The 17,860-nt window shown below is 37.5% G+C and overlaps 1 protein-coding gene across 41 annotated transcripts in view; it reads left to right on the top strand.

The window, feature by feature from the left end:
* The window catches only part of PTPN13 (protein tyrosine phosphatase non-receptor type 13), a 201,548-nt gene that overhangs the window by 122,720 nt on the left and 60,968 nt on the right, over positions 1-17,860 (top strand). For 19 of the 41 annotated variants that reach the window (XM_070263460.1, XM_070263455.1, XM_070263454.1 and 16 more), the window contains 10 exons: positions 948-1,022; positions 1,147-1,321; positions 3,338-3,491; positions 3,762-3,900; positions 4,641-4,793; positions 7,813-7,995; positions 10,754-10,916; positions 15,554-15,971; positions 16,114-16,211; positions 17,786-17,842. In XM_070263460.1, the coding sequence (XP_070119561.1) occupies positions 948-1,022; positions 1,147-1,321; positions 3,338-3,491; positions 3,762-3,900; positions 4,641-4,793; positions 7,813-7,995; positions 10,754-10,916; positions 15,554-15,971; positions 16,114-16,211; positions 17,786-17,842 (1,615 nt within the window). The remainder of the gene's footprint in view (positions 1-947; positions 1,023-1,146; positions 1,322-3,337; positions 3,492-3,761; positions 3,901-4,640; positions 4,794-7,812; positions 7,996-10,753; positions 10,917-15,553; positions 15,972-16,113; positions 16,212-17,785; positions 17,843-17,860) is intronic. The other 22 variants (XM_070263489.1, XM_070263488.1, XM_070263474.1 and 19 more) reach the window with 2 other exon arrangements.

The following is a 17,860-nucleotide window of genomic DNA, read 5'->3' as shown; positions in this document are numbered from 1 at the left end:
TCCAGTAACCTCTATTAGTTCAAACACATGCATGCATGCGTGTGTGCACGCGCACACACACATACCACCTGCCTTTGGCCTCAAGATTAGCCATGCTTTCATTCTACTTTTTTGCCCATTTTAACATAATCTTTCAGACTGTTCTGAATCCTGCTCCCACCTGGAGTCTAACTTGTTTTAAGTTATCTCCTCTGCCGGACTCCCTTTTGGCAGAAACCTCTGGATGTACAAGAGGTAAAAGGAAGGAGCAGATTGAGAAGCAGTAAAGACAGTGTGCAGACTCCACTTTCCCCAGCTCCTGCGTCCCCCCAGCTCCTGAGATATTATTTTCTTACTAGAGGCAGCAATGGGGAGCAGAGGCTGTGATACCTATACCATCCCTGGTCGTCACTGTTGAGAACAAAAAGGTACGGCATCACAGTGTTCCAAGAACATGATTACAGATGGATATGTGTTTTTTGTAATAGCCAAGTAGATGTCCTTTAACCGTGACTTGTTTTAGGACAAATTGAATATCACTCTGAAACAAAGAGATTCTGTTCAGTCGCTTCGCACATTAGCAATACTAACCCAAATCCTTATAGAGTTGATAACTCTATGTCACTTCAATAATTTAGAGTAGTATTTTTTTGGAGAGTCTTAATCTGTCTGGAAGCCAAAAAATGAAAAACTTGTAAAACAGGATAAAGCAAGGCTTTACATTTGACATCACTGGTAGAAAACGAAGCTGAGGAGAAACTTTTGTTCACACTTAGTGTAAGGCACATTCCATTCCTGTTCTTGGCAAATTCCACCACACTTCTTTATTGAAAGTTTCTGCATTTGTTTCGGATCACTTTGTTCTAATCAGGTGGCTTTACATGTTTATTATTATTATTACATTATTTTCCTTTCAAGGAAAGAGCTAGAATAAATGGTAAAAAATATTGATTTTATGTGATTTGCAGAATTTCTTTGGCCCTGAGTTTGTGAAAATGACGATTGAACCATTTATATCCTTGGATTTGCCACAGTCTATCCTTGTAAGTAATAAAAGCAATTTGTGTTACTCTTAGAAAATAATTTCAGTAATGATTTTTTTAAAAAAAAGTTAAAATTCTTATAATATTCACTTTACTAGATGCCATTCATTCTTTTCAATTGTAGACCAAGAAAGGAAAGAACGAGGATAACCGAAGAAAAGTAAACATAATGCTTCTGAGTGGGCAGAGACTGGAACTAACATGTGATACCAAAACTATATGTAAAGATGTGTTTGATATGGTTGTGGCCCATATTGGCTTGGTGGAACATCATTTGTTTGCTTTAGCTACCCTGAAAGGTACGAAGACATTTTAAATTCAGGGTCTCCTATGAAAAATTGGTAGCAAGCTGACTTTCTGTACCTGTTATGCCTGACCTTGTTCTGGGAAATATTAACTACATGTACATATCAGTATTGAGAATAGGAAGTAGGAACTCCCTTCCTTCTCCTAACTAGGTGCTTTGTTTTAATAGTAGTGTCTTTTAGCATCCTCTGCACCTGACCATGAAGATTTTTATTTGGCTTCGGCTATATAAAAATAGATTTTAGGGGACCAGTCCCATGGCCAAGTGATTCAGTTCGAGTGCTCTGCTTCGGCGATCCAGGGTTTCACCAGTTCGAATCCTGGGTGTGGACTTGGCACCGCTCATCAAGCCATGCTGAGGTGGCATCCCACATTCCACAAATAGAAGGACCCACACTGAAAATACACAACTATGTACTGGGGGGCTTTGGGAGAAAAGGAAAAATAAAAAAATCTAAAAAAAAAGAGCGTTTTAATTGTTATTTTTTGGAGGACCATATATATGTCAGTTGCCTACATACGTACTCTAGAAATTAGTATCCTGCTAATATGCCTCTGAATATATAGCAGGACCCTATTTCTGAAGCTCCACATCAGCTTCTTTAGCCTACTATCCTAGTGGCAGTGGCTTTTTTAAATGTTGTCAGTTGTTGGTTGAAAATATCATTCCCCTGTTTTCTAAGCCCTGTGTGCACTGAACTCTGCGATGTTCACAGCCACAGTGGTCTCAGAGCACAGCTTCAGTAAAAGTCACTCCTATTTATCAATTAGAATTGCCATAGCAATATTAGAAGCCCTTTGGAGTTGGGCTTTAATTAATCTTTCTTTAATAAGTCATTATATTATAAATTATTCTTCAATACTTCAGATTCTTGTTTACCTCTAAATTTAACTTAGAATTGAAGGATCAAATCATCCTTAAACCCCACAAGATCAAGATAATGTTGTCTTTGTCAAAAAGAAAGATTTCCTTCAACTTAGTTTGAGTTTTTATTCCTTAAAAACTAATAATTCATTTTGTAGAGTCATCCAGTAAATATTCAGTTAGTGCCTATTGATGTTCTGTCACTTTACTAATTACAATTTTAGACTAATCAAGTAATACTATCTATATGAAGATATTCAATTAATCACAATTTCTATTTATAATACACTTAATTTCTTAAACATTATGGTTAAGTCAGACTTTATTGAATAATCTTGTATTTGGAGGCAATACTATTTAGGTGATGGCATTAAAAAATAAAATAACTTTTGTTCCTTCTAGGTTTCAGCTGATAGCTCAAGAATAATAAATAATAGCTAATATTTATTGAATGCTTACCACGTGCCACGTTCTTTCCAAGTGTTTTGTTTCTATTATGTCATTTGATCCCGGCAACAACCCTATAAAGCAGAAATTACCTCTATCCTGATTTTATTTATTTATTTATTTTTTAAAGATTGGCACCAGAGCTGACATCTGTTGCCAATCTTCTTTCCTTTTTTTTCCCCCCCCCATTCTTCTTCTTCTCCCCAAAGCTCCCCCATACATAGTTGTATGTTGTAGTTGTAGGTCCTTCTGGCTCTGCTGTGTGGGACACTGCCTCAGCATGGCCTGATGAGCGGCGCCACGTCTCTGCCCAGGATCCGAACAAGTGAAACTCCCAGCCGCTGAAGCGGAGCACGTGAACTTAACCACTCGGCCCCGGGGCCGCCCCATCCTGATTTTATAGACTGGAAAATTGACATCTAGAAAGGTTAAGAAATGTTTTCATTGTCACACAGGTAGTAAATGGTGTGGCCCGGACTTGAATCCGGGCCTGTCTCAGAGTCCTCCTTAAAAGACTGAGTCGTGTTGCCACCCATCCACATGCATTGCCTCAGAGCTCTCTGCCACACTTCTTAACAATCTTGTTTCCTTCTCATGTGAGACTGTTTTGTGCAAGTCTGACAAAACAATGGAAGAAATCAGAAGAAAACATTAAAGTATTTTTATTTTATCTGAATGTTTTCTCATTCTCTTTTAGATAATGAATATTTCTTTGTTGATCCTGATTTAAAATTAACCAAAGTGGCCCCAGATGGATGGAAAGAAGAACCAAAGAAAAAGAGCAAAGCCACTGTTAATTTTACTTTGTTTTTCCGAATTAAATTTTTCATGGATGATGTTAGTCTAATACAGTGAGTACACAAGGGTTTTTGTTTTCCTCTTTTTGGCCCCTGGTCTTTTGACCCTTTAGTTTACTGATACTGAATTATTTGATTCTGATCAATGACAGTGTCTTTTTTTGTCATAAAAGAAATACTTCCTTCAACATATTTTATTAAATTCTCGTGCCTTAAAAGGTTGGTAATAAACCATCTTGGAAACTAAACATACACGCCAATAATAAAAATCACCCCAAGATTCAAGATCAAAAGCCTCAATGTTTTGTGTATTTATTTTTCCAGACATACTCTGACCTGTCATCAGTATTATCTTCAGCTGCGGAAAGATATCTTGGAGGAAAGGATGCACTGTGATGATGAGACTTCTTTACTGCTGGCATCCTTGGCTCTCCAGGCTGAGTATGGAGATTATCAACCAGAGGTAGGATTTATTTTTTTCTCCAGGACCGCTTTTGTATTGGTCTTCTTATCCTCAGCATAATTAAAGACTAAACCTGGTTGAGGTGTTTGCTGTTAAGATCTGGAGATTTTTGAGGCTAGTTTGGTGCCTCAGAATGATCAGGTTCCCCATGTACATTGGTTATATAAAATCTTATAGTGTGGGATTTCCTTTTTGCTTTTATTTTTTGTTTCATTTGTTTGGTTTTTGTTTAAAATTATTCTGTTTCACAGTTTTGGGATATCCAGCACTTACTCTTCCTTCTCCCAATTTCTAACTAATAGATACTAGACACAAGGGTTATCAGGCAAATCTGGGTCAAAGGAGTCTTCTGCCTTCCACATGGATCCATACGGTGATGGCTGAGAAGCTAGGAGAGCTCACCGTATGGAGAACGGATGTTCAAGGCCTATTGGTCTAGAATACAAGTGGGTCTAGGAGGAAACAAGGGGAAGAGACTGTGCCACTCAAGCAGCAACCTTTACATTAACCCTTAACAATAGTGACATTTGGCCCTTCACTGTCAGTCTCTCCTCAAGCTTGCCAGTCAGTTCAGCCTTTCTACCTCCCTGAATAAAAGAGAAAGACAATGCCTTTCCTCTAAAACTCACTCCTCAGAGAGAAGTATAAATAGAAATATCTTATCCCTTAGTTGATGCAGGGACTTTAAGATAGGAGGAAGAAGGCAAACAGAATTGCTTACGAAAGCATTCTCTTTCTAGGTTCATGGTGTGTCTTACTTTAGACTGGAGCATTATTTGCCTCCCAGAGTGATGGAGAAACTTGATTTATCCTATATTAAAGAAGAGTTACCCAAATTGCATAATACCTATGTGGGAGCTTCTGAAAAAGAGACAGAGTTAGAATTTTTAAAGGTAAGTATGCAAGATTACAAATGATAAACTTTGTATCTTTTTCAAAGTAAGGAAGAAGTGTTGGAGGACATACATGTAAAAGATGCCAGTAGTAGGAATAACTGATGCTATGCCTTATCTCATTTATTCTTGACTAAAACTATGGTATTTTAATTCTCATTTTGTAAAAGAGGGAACTGAGGGGCTGGCCCTGCGGCATAGTGGTTAAGTATGCTGTACTCTGCTTCGGCAGCCCAGGTTCATGGATTTGGATCCCGGGTGCGGCCCTACACCACTTGTCAGCTGTGCTTTCGCAGCAACTCACATATAAAGTGGAGGAAGATTGGCACAGACGTCAGCTCAGAGCTAATCTTCCTCAAGCTAAAAAAGAGGAAGATTGGCAACAGATGTTAGCTCAGGGCTAATCTTCCTCAGCAAAACAATAAAAATACAAAAAGAAGGAGTAAGGCTCAAAGAGGAAATGTAATGTTTCCAGTCAATGGCTGGTATGTGGGACAAAACTAATTTGGACCCATATCTACCTGGATGTGGATTCTATGCTTTTATCCTTTTCCATATTCTCTAAATCAAGGTATGTTATAAAAAAGAAATAGTTTGATTTTGTGACTGGATGGATATGAGAGGCAAGTTCATACTGATTCTGGAATTGTTTTGCCTTGTTTTTTCCTAAAAGGCTAAAATTCAAGTACACTCTTTAAAAATGGTCTTTCCACTCATGCCAACTAATTCATATTGGGAAAGTTGGCTGATGCTTTTAGTTCCGTCACCAGCTTCCTGTGAGACATTAGATAAGTACCAAGGCATTTATAATCGGGAGAGATGGTACTGTGTAAATCTGCAGTGTGAATGGCAAATATAAGAGAGTATTCTACTGAAAAGAGAAAGCTTCAGAACATTCTCCTGTTTCAGCTCCCTAGGATGTAACAGTCTGCCTTCCAATTGCTGCTCCATTTTGAAGGGAGCCAAGTTTCTCAGCTCTAAGAATATCTATAAAGGGGTTTCATTCACAGACTTACGCCACCTGTTATCTGGGATTTGTGGTAAGAAAGGCAAGGCAGTTTGTTTAAGTTGAGTCTGCATTTAAAGACATTAAATTATGTACTTATGTTTTTCCTCTGTTATTACATTTCTGTACCTGTAGGAAGTAAATATCAAATTATGCCTGTAGGAATAAATGTAGAAAGCAGATTAGCACAGTGGAAAGAATTTGCATGGGGCTTTGTAGTCAGACAGTTTTGCATCTGAATTCTTCTTTCACCCAGCTGGGTGAACTTGAGCAATGTACTCAACCTCTCTGAGCTTCAGTTTCCCCCTGTAGGTAGCATGCTTAATGCGTAGTAGGTTGCCCTACTCCTGATAGTGTATCCTGTTACTCTTTTTTCTTTAACTTTAGCATCTTTCTTCTAACCTAAGAAGTTTTTTTAAAAAATTTCTTTAATACACCCTTCTAAGGTTACACTTCCACTATATTTCCTCTTGCCTTTAAAAACTTGTATGTCTTTCTTTAAATCTGCTTTATTGAGGTATAAATTACCTACGATAAAATTTACCACTTTTAAGTGTTTGATTCAGTGAGTTTTGAAAAATAGATACAGTCAAGCAACCACTTCCGCAAAGTGATCAAAAGAACAAGGGTTAGCAAACTGGCTTGCTTGTTTTGTAAATAAAGTTTTATTGGAACTGGGCCGTACTCAATTGTTTCTATATTGTCTATATCTGCTGTTATATTACAACAGCAGCGTTTAGTTACAACAGAGGTCATATGACCCACAAAGCCTCAGATATTTACTGTGTGGCCCTTGAAGGAAGAGGTTGCCAACCCCTGATCGAGCACATTTCCGACACTGAAAGTTCCCTCCCGTCCCTTTGTGGTGTGTTCCCTGCTCCATCTCTCACCCCTCATCCCTGGCAACTACTCATCTGCTTTCTATCACCACGGTTTTTTTTCCCCTAGAATTTCATATAAAGAATACTGTATTATGTAGTCTCCTGTGTCTGGCTCTTTTTACTTAAAATAATACTTTTGAGGTTCGTCCATGGTGTGGTGTGTGTCAGTATTTTGTTTCATTTTTTATGGCCGGTTAGTTTTCCTCTGTACAGATATACAGTGATTTGTTTATTTTTTTTTTTTGTTAGTTGATAGATGTAAAGCTGCTATAAACATTCAAATACACATTTTTGTGTAAACATGCAGCTTTTATTTCTCTGGAGTAAATACCTAGCCAGTGGGTTGCTGGGATCTATGGTAAACATATGTTTAACTTCATGAGAAGCTGTTCCAAGGCGGTTGTATGATTTTACAGTGTACAGTATGCAGCAGACAGTAGTGTATGAGATTGCCGTTTGCTCCACGTCCTCAACACCACGTGGTAATTCGGTCATTTTCACTTTAGCTATTGAAATAGGTAAGTAGCAGTATATCATTGTGGTTTTAATTTAATCAACTATTTATGTTGAGCACCCTTTTGTGTCTTCATTTGCCATTCATATATCTCCTTTGTTGAAGTGTCTAATAAAATCTTTTGCCCATTTTTGTTTCTAGTTATATATTTCCTTATTTTTGAGAAGTCCATGTTCTTTTTATCTTCTGGATACAATTCCTTTTATCAGATATATGTTTTATATATATTTATCTCCCAATCTTGGCTTGCTTTTACATTTTCTTAGCATTGACTTTTGAAGGGCAGAAGTTTGTAATGTTAATTAAGTTTGTTTATCAATTTTTTCTTCTGTGATTTGTGCTTTTAATGTCCCATCCAAGAAATCTTTGTCTAACCCACAGTCACAAAGCTTTTCTGAGTTTTGTAGTTTTAGCTCCTATGTTTAGGTGTGTGATCCATTTGGGGTTCATTTTCATATACCGGGTGAAGTAAGGTTGCGATTCATTTTCTTGCCGTGTGAATATCCACTTGTTCCAGCAGCATTTGTTGAAAAGACTGTTCTTTCCATGTTAAACTACATTGGTACAACTTCGATATCTTCCACCTTTTAGCAAGGTGCACTGCTGTTGTTCCAACAGGTCTGCCAAAGACTGACAGAATATGGGGTTCATTTTCACCGGGTGCACCCTGAGAAGAAGTCACAGACGGGGATACTGCTTGGAGTCTGTCCTAGAGGCGTCCTCGTGTTTGAGGTTCACAACGGAGTTCGCACATTGGTCCTTCGCTTTCCGTGGAGGGAAACCAAGAAGATTTCTTTTTCCGTATGTCCATTTTAACCCCTTATGGTTATATTTTAAAATAGATGTTGTCAAGTTCAATTTCAGTGTTACATATTAATTGACTTTCCTTAAGTAAATTTTAGACCCTACCGTTCAGTAGGGCGAATATTCGCCTCTTAATACTATTTAACTCTTCTTTCTTAGTTGTAGGAAGAATTATTGAGATTTCATTCATTTTTGGTTTTCTCAGGAGGTGATTTTTAAAAGAATCTTATACATTCCTAGCTGGTTATATGCTCAATTAATTTTAGTTAAATTACAACTAAGTTGACAACTCTGTTAATTCAGAACTTATACTACGTTCTACTTTCTCACGTAGAGAAACCGCTCTAATGTTTTTAAGATAGATAATTATCTTAGCTCCAGTGAACTTTGTCTAGCTCAGTGATAGTTCCCTCACAGCAACTGTGTTTGAATCTCAGTGGTCCAGAGATTTACTGGATTTTATGAACTAGTCTCAGGACTTTCTGCAGTTTTAAGTTTTAGTGTATGTTCTCTGGGGATAAAGTTAGAAACGTGATTTTTAGAAAATCATGTTTGTGAAACATAGCTTTTTAAAGGCATGTTTTGATTTTGGACATAGTTGGAGTATCTGAACGTTGAAATACAATGGTCAAACCCCAGAGGTGAATCAAAAATGTGTTCAGGTATTTGTTTTCCTAATGGTATTCAGACACTACTGACATTTTTAGTTCCTATCTGGGCTGAAGTGTGGTCTCACCAGAACAGCGTTTATAAGGATATCAATTTCAAGGTCCCAGCTGACTCTGGATAATCTTCAACCTAGAGACTTTTGAAATCAGTTCTAGACCTGATGGTTGGTTGGTTGGTTTCCTATGAAACCCAGAGGTACCACTAAGACCACCAGGTAATAATATGTTCTCTCAGGAAAGCCGAGACCGTTCTCATTTTCCCAGGATTGCCAAGACCAAGAAATTACCTGGGTTTAATTTACATTCTCCAGTGTAAATTCCTGGCAGAGCAAATGTCTGGAGGAAACCTTAGATTAATTAAATGCAGATTTAATTTGGATTGGTTTTGAAAAGTCAAGAAGTCAAATAACCATTGAGCATTCAGCTCCGTGTCATTTGCCAATATGCCGTATATAAAACTAGCTGTGATTAGCTCATTTTTAAAGATCTCTGGTAGTAGAGAATAGACCACATTCCCATGCAAACTGTTCCTGTGTTTAAGGGCACTTGTTTATCCTGAGTTCTTTCTCTAACACAGAACTCTCTTTTTTAACCCTCCTTTTTTCTTCCACTAGCCTCTGGGGAGACGGCAAAGTCACTTTTTGCCCTTCTCATCTCTCACAACTGAATGCCCTTGGACACGTTTCTTGTCCAGTTTATCTGTTAACACTTAGAAAGAATCAGATATTCTTCTAATTTGTTTCAAACCTGTACAGCTTTACAACTGTGGAGTTTCAGCATCCTTGGGAATTACTTGACAGTGGTTAAGTGGTATGTTTGTTAGGAGAAAATTCCCCAAGTAGGTATACTGCTGATAGTCAAGATGGTACTAGTTTGATGCTACTGCATCTCAAGCTCCTCTCTAATACTTGCTGATTTCTTTTTTTTAACAAAGAGAGAACAAGGTCCCAGAGATTTCATTGGCAACAACGTCTAGCTAGAATTTAATAATCTTATTTTTTTATTGCATTGATTACATATTTTTATAGCTGGATTGTATTTATAGTAAGTGGTACTAGTTTTCTATTTACAATTGTGATATAAAGTTTCTTTAAGTGAATTTATGTAAATAAGCAAAGTCAATTTAAAAATTTATAAATAAACGAGACTATAAATTATGAAGATGGCACCTGCGTGACTGAAGTTTGAGTAATACTTTGTTGTTGTATCTTTTGTGAGCGTACCAAATTTGACTTTTCTATGCCTGTTTCTGCATTTGAAGTAAAATCAAGGGATGTGAAGTAGAGGATATAATCTGCACAGTCAAAGAAGCCAAGAGCTAGAGTAGAATCTAACTAGACTGAGCAATTCTCCAGAGACATTAGTCTGAGGTCCCCGGTGTGTTGAATGCTAATCTTTTAAGCCGTATGGATGGCCTGCAAGCCTCACCACACAGGTGGCAAAATTTTGTTTTTCAAGAAACATCAAGGAGATAAAACTGATTTGTGGTTCTCCTCCTTGCCCTGAATTTGGCAAGAATCACTGTCTCTAAATATTGATGTGTTTCATCTCTCAGCCCAGCAGCTGTGTTATCCAGTGCCACTCCATTCTCAGTATTTTTTTTTAACTTCCCACAATTTCCGTCCCAGCCTTCATACCACCAAGATTCTTCTTGACTGAATCACAGCTCTTATTATTATACATTAATAAATCAATTTTTATTGAACTTCATTTTCTTTACTCAAGGAAATACAACATATATTTCTTGTCATTTCTTTTTTCAAACAGTTTTGGTATTTGTACACATTGCAGAAAACTCACAATATCAATAATCTCATTAAAGGAAACTTTCCCTTGCTGGTGGCTGATAGACATTCTGATTTAGGCTGTAATTTCTGAAAGTGGCAAATAATACTTATTTCCTGAACTTGTAATAATACAGGTTTATATTTTTTATATTTATATTAGATGTAGGTCAAGGAATAGCCACGCCTAATAATGTGAAATAAAAATAGCTCTACTTGTTAATTATTGTTTACAGAATTTGGTCGTGTAATAAAGTGATAGGAAAACATCCTAATTATCTATACCCCTGATTAATATTGTAGAAAAAGAAAATCACATTGCAGAACACATCGGATGGAATAAAACACGCCTTCCAGACAGACAACAGTAAGGTATGCCAGTACCTGCTGCAGCTCTGCTCTTCCCAGCATAAGTTCCAGCTGCAGATGAGAGCAAGACAGAGCAACCAAGATGCCCAGGACCTGGGTAAGGAGAAGCAAGCTGTGTCAGAGGACTCCAGGGCAGATGCATGATTTCTGTCACAAATTTTGAATGCACTTTCTCTTTTAGGATGAAAATTAACAAGGTATATAGATTTTTAAATGACTAAGTCAAGTTTATAAAGATGTCACAAATGAAGCCAAGATTTCAACTTCATATTCATTTTGAAAACAGCACCCCAGATCAGTCAAGGAGTATCTGTTGACATGTCTATGTTGTGCTTATTGTTAGGCTACCTGATGTAAATACTGTAAAAGTTTGGATCATATTCTCTGCCCATGGTAAACTTGCACACTATTTAGGAAGGTACAACCATCGTGCATGAAACAATAATACACAATAGAAGGTCCCGGTTTTAATAACAGGTTATATCATACAGACTCTATGATCTACACCACAAGAGCAGAGGGAGATTAGAGGCTAGAGTATTTGAGTGGTGGCACTTGAATTGGAATTTAAAAGACAAAAATAACTAGTAGGTTGAAGATAAATGGGAGGACTTTCCAAAGGAAGGAAAGAGCATGGGAAACAAGGCAAGGGGCAGGGAAAGTGTGCACCCAGGATGGTGAAGTTATGCTGTCACAGTTGGGGTAGGGGGGCAGGTTTCCCACCTGTTGGTTTTACTTGGGTGTGTCCCTGTTCTGAGACTGAGATGAATAACCACAGTACCCAATATGAATGGTCAGGAGAGTGTTTTCAGTTCCTTTTGAAAATGAACTAGCAGAAGAAACTAATTCAGCTCTGAAAAAATATATCAGCCAGAACTGAAATATTTAAAACTTACTCTGCAAGACCACATGTAGAAATTAGAGTTGCCCTGATGACCTTGTGCAACAGAGCCCTATGGATTCTTATCCAACCTTTCTCACATCCTGAAGTCTCATGGAAAATATGTTCCCCATAGGATTAGAGTGGGGTCATGGCAACCTATGAATAGATGTTTCTCAGCCTTTAAAAATCAAGATGGTAGGGGCTATTTGCTTATTAAAAATGAAGATTCCAGGGGGCCTGCCCAGTAGCGTAGCAGTTGAGTTCACGTGCTCCACCTCAGCGGCCCAGGATTCGCCAGTTCGGATCCTGGGTGGGGGCCTACGCCCTGCTTATCAAGCCATGCTGTGGCAGGTGTCCCACATATAAAGTAGAGGAAGATGGGCACAGTTGTTAGCTCAGGGCCAGTCTTCCTCAGCAAAAAGAGGAGGACTGGTAGCGAATATTAGCTCAGGGCTGACCGTCCTCACAAAAAAAAAAAAAAAAATGAAGATTTCAGAAACCTACCTGAAACTTAGTGAATCACAGTCTTTGGGCATTGGGTCCCTAGAATCTGCATTTTAACAGGCTTTCCACAGTAATGATTTTTATGCATTCTAAAATATGATACCTACTGCTGTAAAATAATCTTATTATTTCTTTCCTTTACTCTGCTAAAAATTTGTATGGCCTTATATATTTTCAAAGTATAGTGAAATATCAAACTTAGTAGAGCTATCAGTATTCCTACTTGGACTAATACTCTATTCAATACAAACCAGAACTGAACAGTTACAGATGTAGTGTGGTATGCTATCGTGAAAGAGTCAGAAGACAAAACTGTGAAGCCAGCCTTCCATTCTCACCTTTCTTATACTGAGGAACAATAGAGTGTAGTAGTGAAGAGCATGAACTATGCAGCCAGACTGCCAGTGTGCAAACCTTGCTCTGTTACTTACAGCTCTGAAACCTTCGCAGGTTACTGAAACTCTCTGCCTAGTTCCCTGACTATAAAATGATTATTATAATGATAACACCTACATCATGAGGTTGTTGTGAAGGTTAAATGAATTCATACATGTAAAGTACTTTAAAAGTGTCTGGCACGGAGTAGGTATTGAATAAATATTCATTATTATTTTCATCATCACCATCATCATCGTTTTACCACCTCTAGTAGTACTAGTAGTGGTAGTAGTACTAGTAGTAGTAGTCATAATAGTAGCAGTGGGATGACCTTAGGAACATAACTGACTTTTGGAAGTCTCTTTCTCTTCATTGATGAAGTAGGAATGCTCACGTATCTCACAGGTTTGCTCCTAGGAGCACAACAGCTGTGCCTCCTTGAAGTCGTATGTGAAAGCACTTTAAGGTAGTGTTATCTACATCTTTTCCCAGATTTTGGTAGATCTTCAAAGGAATGATTTTCTGCTTAGAATTGGCTTAGAAGTAACTACCTGCCTACTTAATTGTCTGTACTAGACGAGTGAAAATAATTGATGTTATCTGTAGGAGGTTGATGAGCTAACAAATGTCTGTTACTTCTTTAGAATTTTAGAATGTTGGTGCTAGAAAGAACCTTAGAGGCCATAAAGTCCAAAATTTTACTGATGAGGAAACGGATTCACAGAAGGTAGTGTCTCTCGCCTAACCTCATCGTTAGAGGTAAAACGAGGCTGGAACCCTGATCTAATTCCTAATCCAGTGCTCCTTCTGTTTGTTGAGTTTCCAAAAAACTAAAGTGAATGGAATTAAATTGATTGATAATCATTTATTGAGCACTTACTACTTGTAAGACACCATGGTAGGTGCTGTAGGGTAACAAACATAAACGAAGTCCCTCTTCTCAAATAGCATAGAATTAAGTTGATAATATAAAGAAATACAAAACAGTACAAGAGACTGAACAGTAGCACAAACAGATTAGGACGTGTGGATTGCAGACTTAGTGGGGAACTAGCAAGCCTTTGAGTTCAAATCTGAAACATTAGTATTGGGATATAGGCTCATTCTAGTGTCCTTTCCCATCCTCACCGTCCATACTGGACTCCTTTCCAGGTGAAGGACAGTAGGAAAGACCAGGTAGGTGGATGGTTTATGATCCCATCCCAAAAATACATGCAATATTTTAAGTCCTACACAGAAGTAGGCTGTGAATCGATTTGACTAGCATAATCCTTGATATGTTTACAAAGCAGATATGACCTAAACCAAATGGGCTGTCCCTACTCCTGCCGAAGTTTGGTCCACATTTCCCTTCGGCTGAAGAGGTCTATCGAGTGTAAAGGCATTTCCTGGTGATTGAATCTGTATAAGACTCGATTTTGCATCTTTGATTAAAATCTACTCTCAGAGTGAAAAAATAGAAATAATGTTAGATACTCTAATAAAAACTGTATTTTAAGCTAAAGATCATTCTGGGAATTTTTAAACCGAAATCTTCTTTTCATTATTGTGTTTTAACGTGGTGTCCACTTCTACTTCAGAGAAAGAACGTTGAATTTTCCTGGTGACAATGAGACTTGTTTACTTAAACTTCATTCTGATGCATGAATATTAAAAACCTTCAGTGTTTTCCTATCTGTTTATGCCTGAGATGAAATATTGATTATTAATCTTCCTAGGATTTAGAAGATAAACGAAATAGTATCTAAAGATCTAAGTCAGCAACATTTGACATTTTCTTTTATAAGGAAGTTTTGCCAGCTGTTTTACATAACGGTTGAGCTGTATAATAGAGCGCAGCACAGGATCGGTACTTTCTGTGGGGGACAAGACGGGGTGTCTGGTGACGTGGATTACTAATACATGAACAACTAAATCATTTGAAATTCTGTGCTCCTGGTCCTTTATTTACATGAAAGGATTTTGAAGCTAAAATTCTGTGGTGGAATGCTTTTGATTATAGCCTCAAATGTTCAAATAGTGCCATGACATTGGTTCTCAAAAAACAGAACAGCCAACCACTCATTATAAAGTATCTCTAAGTTTAGCCTCTAAAGGAAGACTTTGGGTGTGTATTTAGGAGTGAAAGGAATTGAAGCATAAAGACAGCCCCAGCTCTTTGATCCTGTTAATTAACAGAAACCAAAACAAGAGAAGACAAGTAATATTTGATTCTCCCATGGCCTCTGTGCCTCAGTTAAATCATGAAAAGTCAACAAGGTGGGAAAGTGGGATTAGCATAGTAATGAAATAACAAAAGAAATAATTTGCTGTGAAGGTGCTTTTTTTTTTGGTAACAGTTTTATTGAGAGATAATTGACATACCATACAATTTATCCACTTAAAGTGTACAATTCAGTGGTCTTTAGTATATCACAGAGTTGTGCAACCATCGCCACAACCTGCTATAAGCTTTTAATGATACAATAATCAAGAACTTTTTCTCTGGGCAAAACTCTCTGCACAGCTTCTTTTTCAGGCATGATCTCACCCTGTCGTCCTGTCCAGGTTTCATCTCTCCCTCTCCCCATCCTTGGATGGCTGATGTTTTAGTAGAGACACTACTAGTCTTGAAAATTTCTCTCTCAAATGTCATTCTCATTTCTCACTGAAACACGTAATTGGAAATTTGGGGTCAGCAAGCCTGAAGCCCATACATTATTAGATCCAAGAGAATCATCAGATGAAGTAGGAAATGCTGACCAGGCTCTGGCTGTGAGAAAGCTACAAGGATGGAGAGATGGTATGAAAACCAGGACCTTCCAACCTCTTTTTGAAAACCCTTGATTGCTGCACTTTGACAGCTCCCCGCTTATGCTGGCAATCAAAGCAATTCAAAACTGCATGCTGTATTTTATTTATTAAAATAACTCTTCTCATAAAGGTACTGCGGTGTTTCCATCGTGTAAAGCAATCCTATTTCCTTGTAGAGAGAGCTTCGTTTAGGAGCCTGAACCTCCAAGCAGAGTCCGTTAGAGGATTCAATATGGGACGAGCAATCAGCACTGGCAGTCTGGCCAGCAGCACCCTGAACAAACTTGCCGTTCGACCTCTGTCGGTTCAAGCGGAGATTCTGAAGAGGCTCTCCTGCTCAGAGCTGTCGCTTTACCAGCCATTGCAAAACAGTGCAAAAGAGAAGAGTGACAAAGCTTCCTGGGAGGAGAAGCCTAGAGGGATGAGTAAATCATACCACGATCTCAGTCAGGCCTCTCTCTTTCCTCATCGGAAAAATGTCCTTGTTAACATGGAATCCCTGCCACAAACCGTTGTGGAGTTGGTAGGAAAACCATTTCACCAGACGGCAAGATCTGATACAGAATCTTTGGCAGGATTCACAAAACTTAATAAGTAAGAACATAATTACCTAACCCAACTACATATTTGTAAATTCTACATTTTGTACATTTATTTTTGTTTTGATGTTTTATTATTTTCACCATATTTTTTTACGCTGACACTTCCCCCTCCTACCTTCCTTTTCCCTCTTTAGTTCAAAGTCTGTTGCAAGTTTAAATAGAAGTCCTGAAAGGAGGAAACAGGAATCAGACTCCTCATCCTTTGAAGACCCTGGTCAAGCATGTGTTATAGGTCAGCATAAACATGCCTCCCTTCTTTCTCCCGTATCGTGCTCATATGAACGAGATCATGTTAATGACCAAGAAATGATTTTCGGTTCTATGTTCTAATAGCCAAAACTGTGAATATAGAACTTTAGGCTGCTTAAAATAGATCAAGTCAAATCAAGACTTGGCTTAATCTGTGATTGCTTCATGGCACAGACTATTTCTTAGCTTTCTCTTGATCCCGGTTAAAAGCTATGACCATCTTTCTGAGAGAACCCAGACAGTTTGATACCAGGCTTCGAATAGGCTTTCTTTGGGTTTTCCTTACAAGCCTGTGAGAGTGGACTCCACGAATGCTATATTTTTTGAGGAAAGGTTTATTTAGGGTACTTTCAGCTTAGCATGAATGGAATTGTCTCTAAAAATGGATAATTTTATGAAATGTGCTATGGTTGATAGGTAGAAATTCTTAGTTGATTTAAGTTTTTTCAAATTCTCCCAGCTAGCTGGGGCCTATTAATTATTTAAGTATAGAAGTTGTGTGTGTTTATAAATACAACACTACCTTATAAGATAAACAGTTCAGGTTTCCTGTTGCTTTATGCATTGTAAAAGGGAAACACACTGGAATCAATCTTTCAGAAGAGTCGATATTTAAGCACAGAGGTCTGAACGACTACTCAAAATAGGAAACAGCTGGAGAGACAAAAAGGAAACAAAATTTAGGCTGTTGTTTTGCCAGATAATACTAATTAACTCTCCCTTAGATGAAAGGTTGGTCATTTAACCCCAACTCACAAAGTTAAAAAGTATTTTCTCATTGTGTAATTGAATTGGGGATATGTGGAGTAAATGAAGCCAAAAGAAAACTCTACACTATAGTTGATAAAATTAATAGAAAGCAACATTACTTTATTAATGTAGCTTCTACAACTTTCAGAGATTATGCTATCATCAATTTGAATTGGTTAAAAAAAAAACTAAACAGTTAAAAGGCAAGATTTTGTCCTATAGGTCACCCTATGTGTTGAAAATAGCCTAAGAAGACACTGATTGAATCTTTTAGAAAATACTTTTCAAAATATATTCACATAAAACAGGATCTCTTTTAGATTCTAAGCTATTTTTATTAATAAAAGGGAGGCTTTGGTCTACATAAAAACTCATCACATATCAGATGCAGAGTAGTAAACATTCCATAGAAAAACACAGATAAAAGAAAACTCACCAGTGAAAGAGAACTTATTTTCTGCGTTTGTTTTTTGATTGATTATTCATTCTTATTGAATTTTCTTTGAACAAATGCTTTTAAAACTCATTCCAGTTTCATCATTTCATATTTGACATACCAAAATGTCGTTGTCAGAAATAATACATTTGTGTTTAAATTTATTCTGCAAAACAAGTTGATACTCTTCACTTGGACGTTAAAAATAATACCTATGCCCGTTGTGGGAAGACGGATTTTTCTGAGTGTAAACAAAAGAAAATGTTGCTGCCTTAATGTTTTATTGATTTTTATGAGTTTATCAGAAGTTACTTCTATATCTAGTATATGACCATTTTATAAGCTGTCTAATAATTTAATTTATACCACAGGAATGACTTTGCATAGTTCTGGAAATTCTTCATCCCAAGTACCCTTAAAAGAAAATGGTAGGTTTATAAAATATT

The sequence above is a fragment of the Equus caballus genome, chromosome 3 (assembly GCF_041296265.1).
Source record: "Equus caballus isolate H_3958 breed thoroughbred chromosome 3, TB-T2T, whole genome shotgun sequence".
NCBI lineage: Eukaryota > Metazoa > Chordata > Mammalia > Perissodactyla > Equidae > Equus > Equus caballus.
The sequence above is the reverse complement of the archived record's forward strand: the minus strand, read 5'-3'. Positions and strand labels throughout refer to the sequence as shown.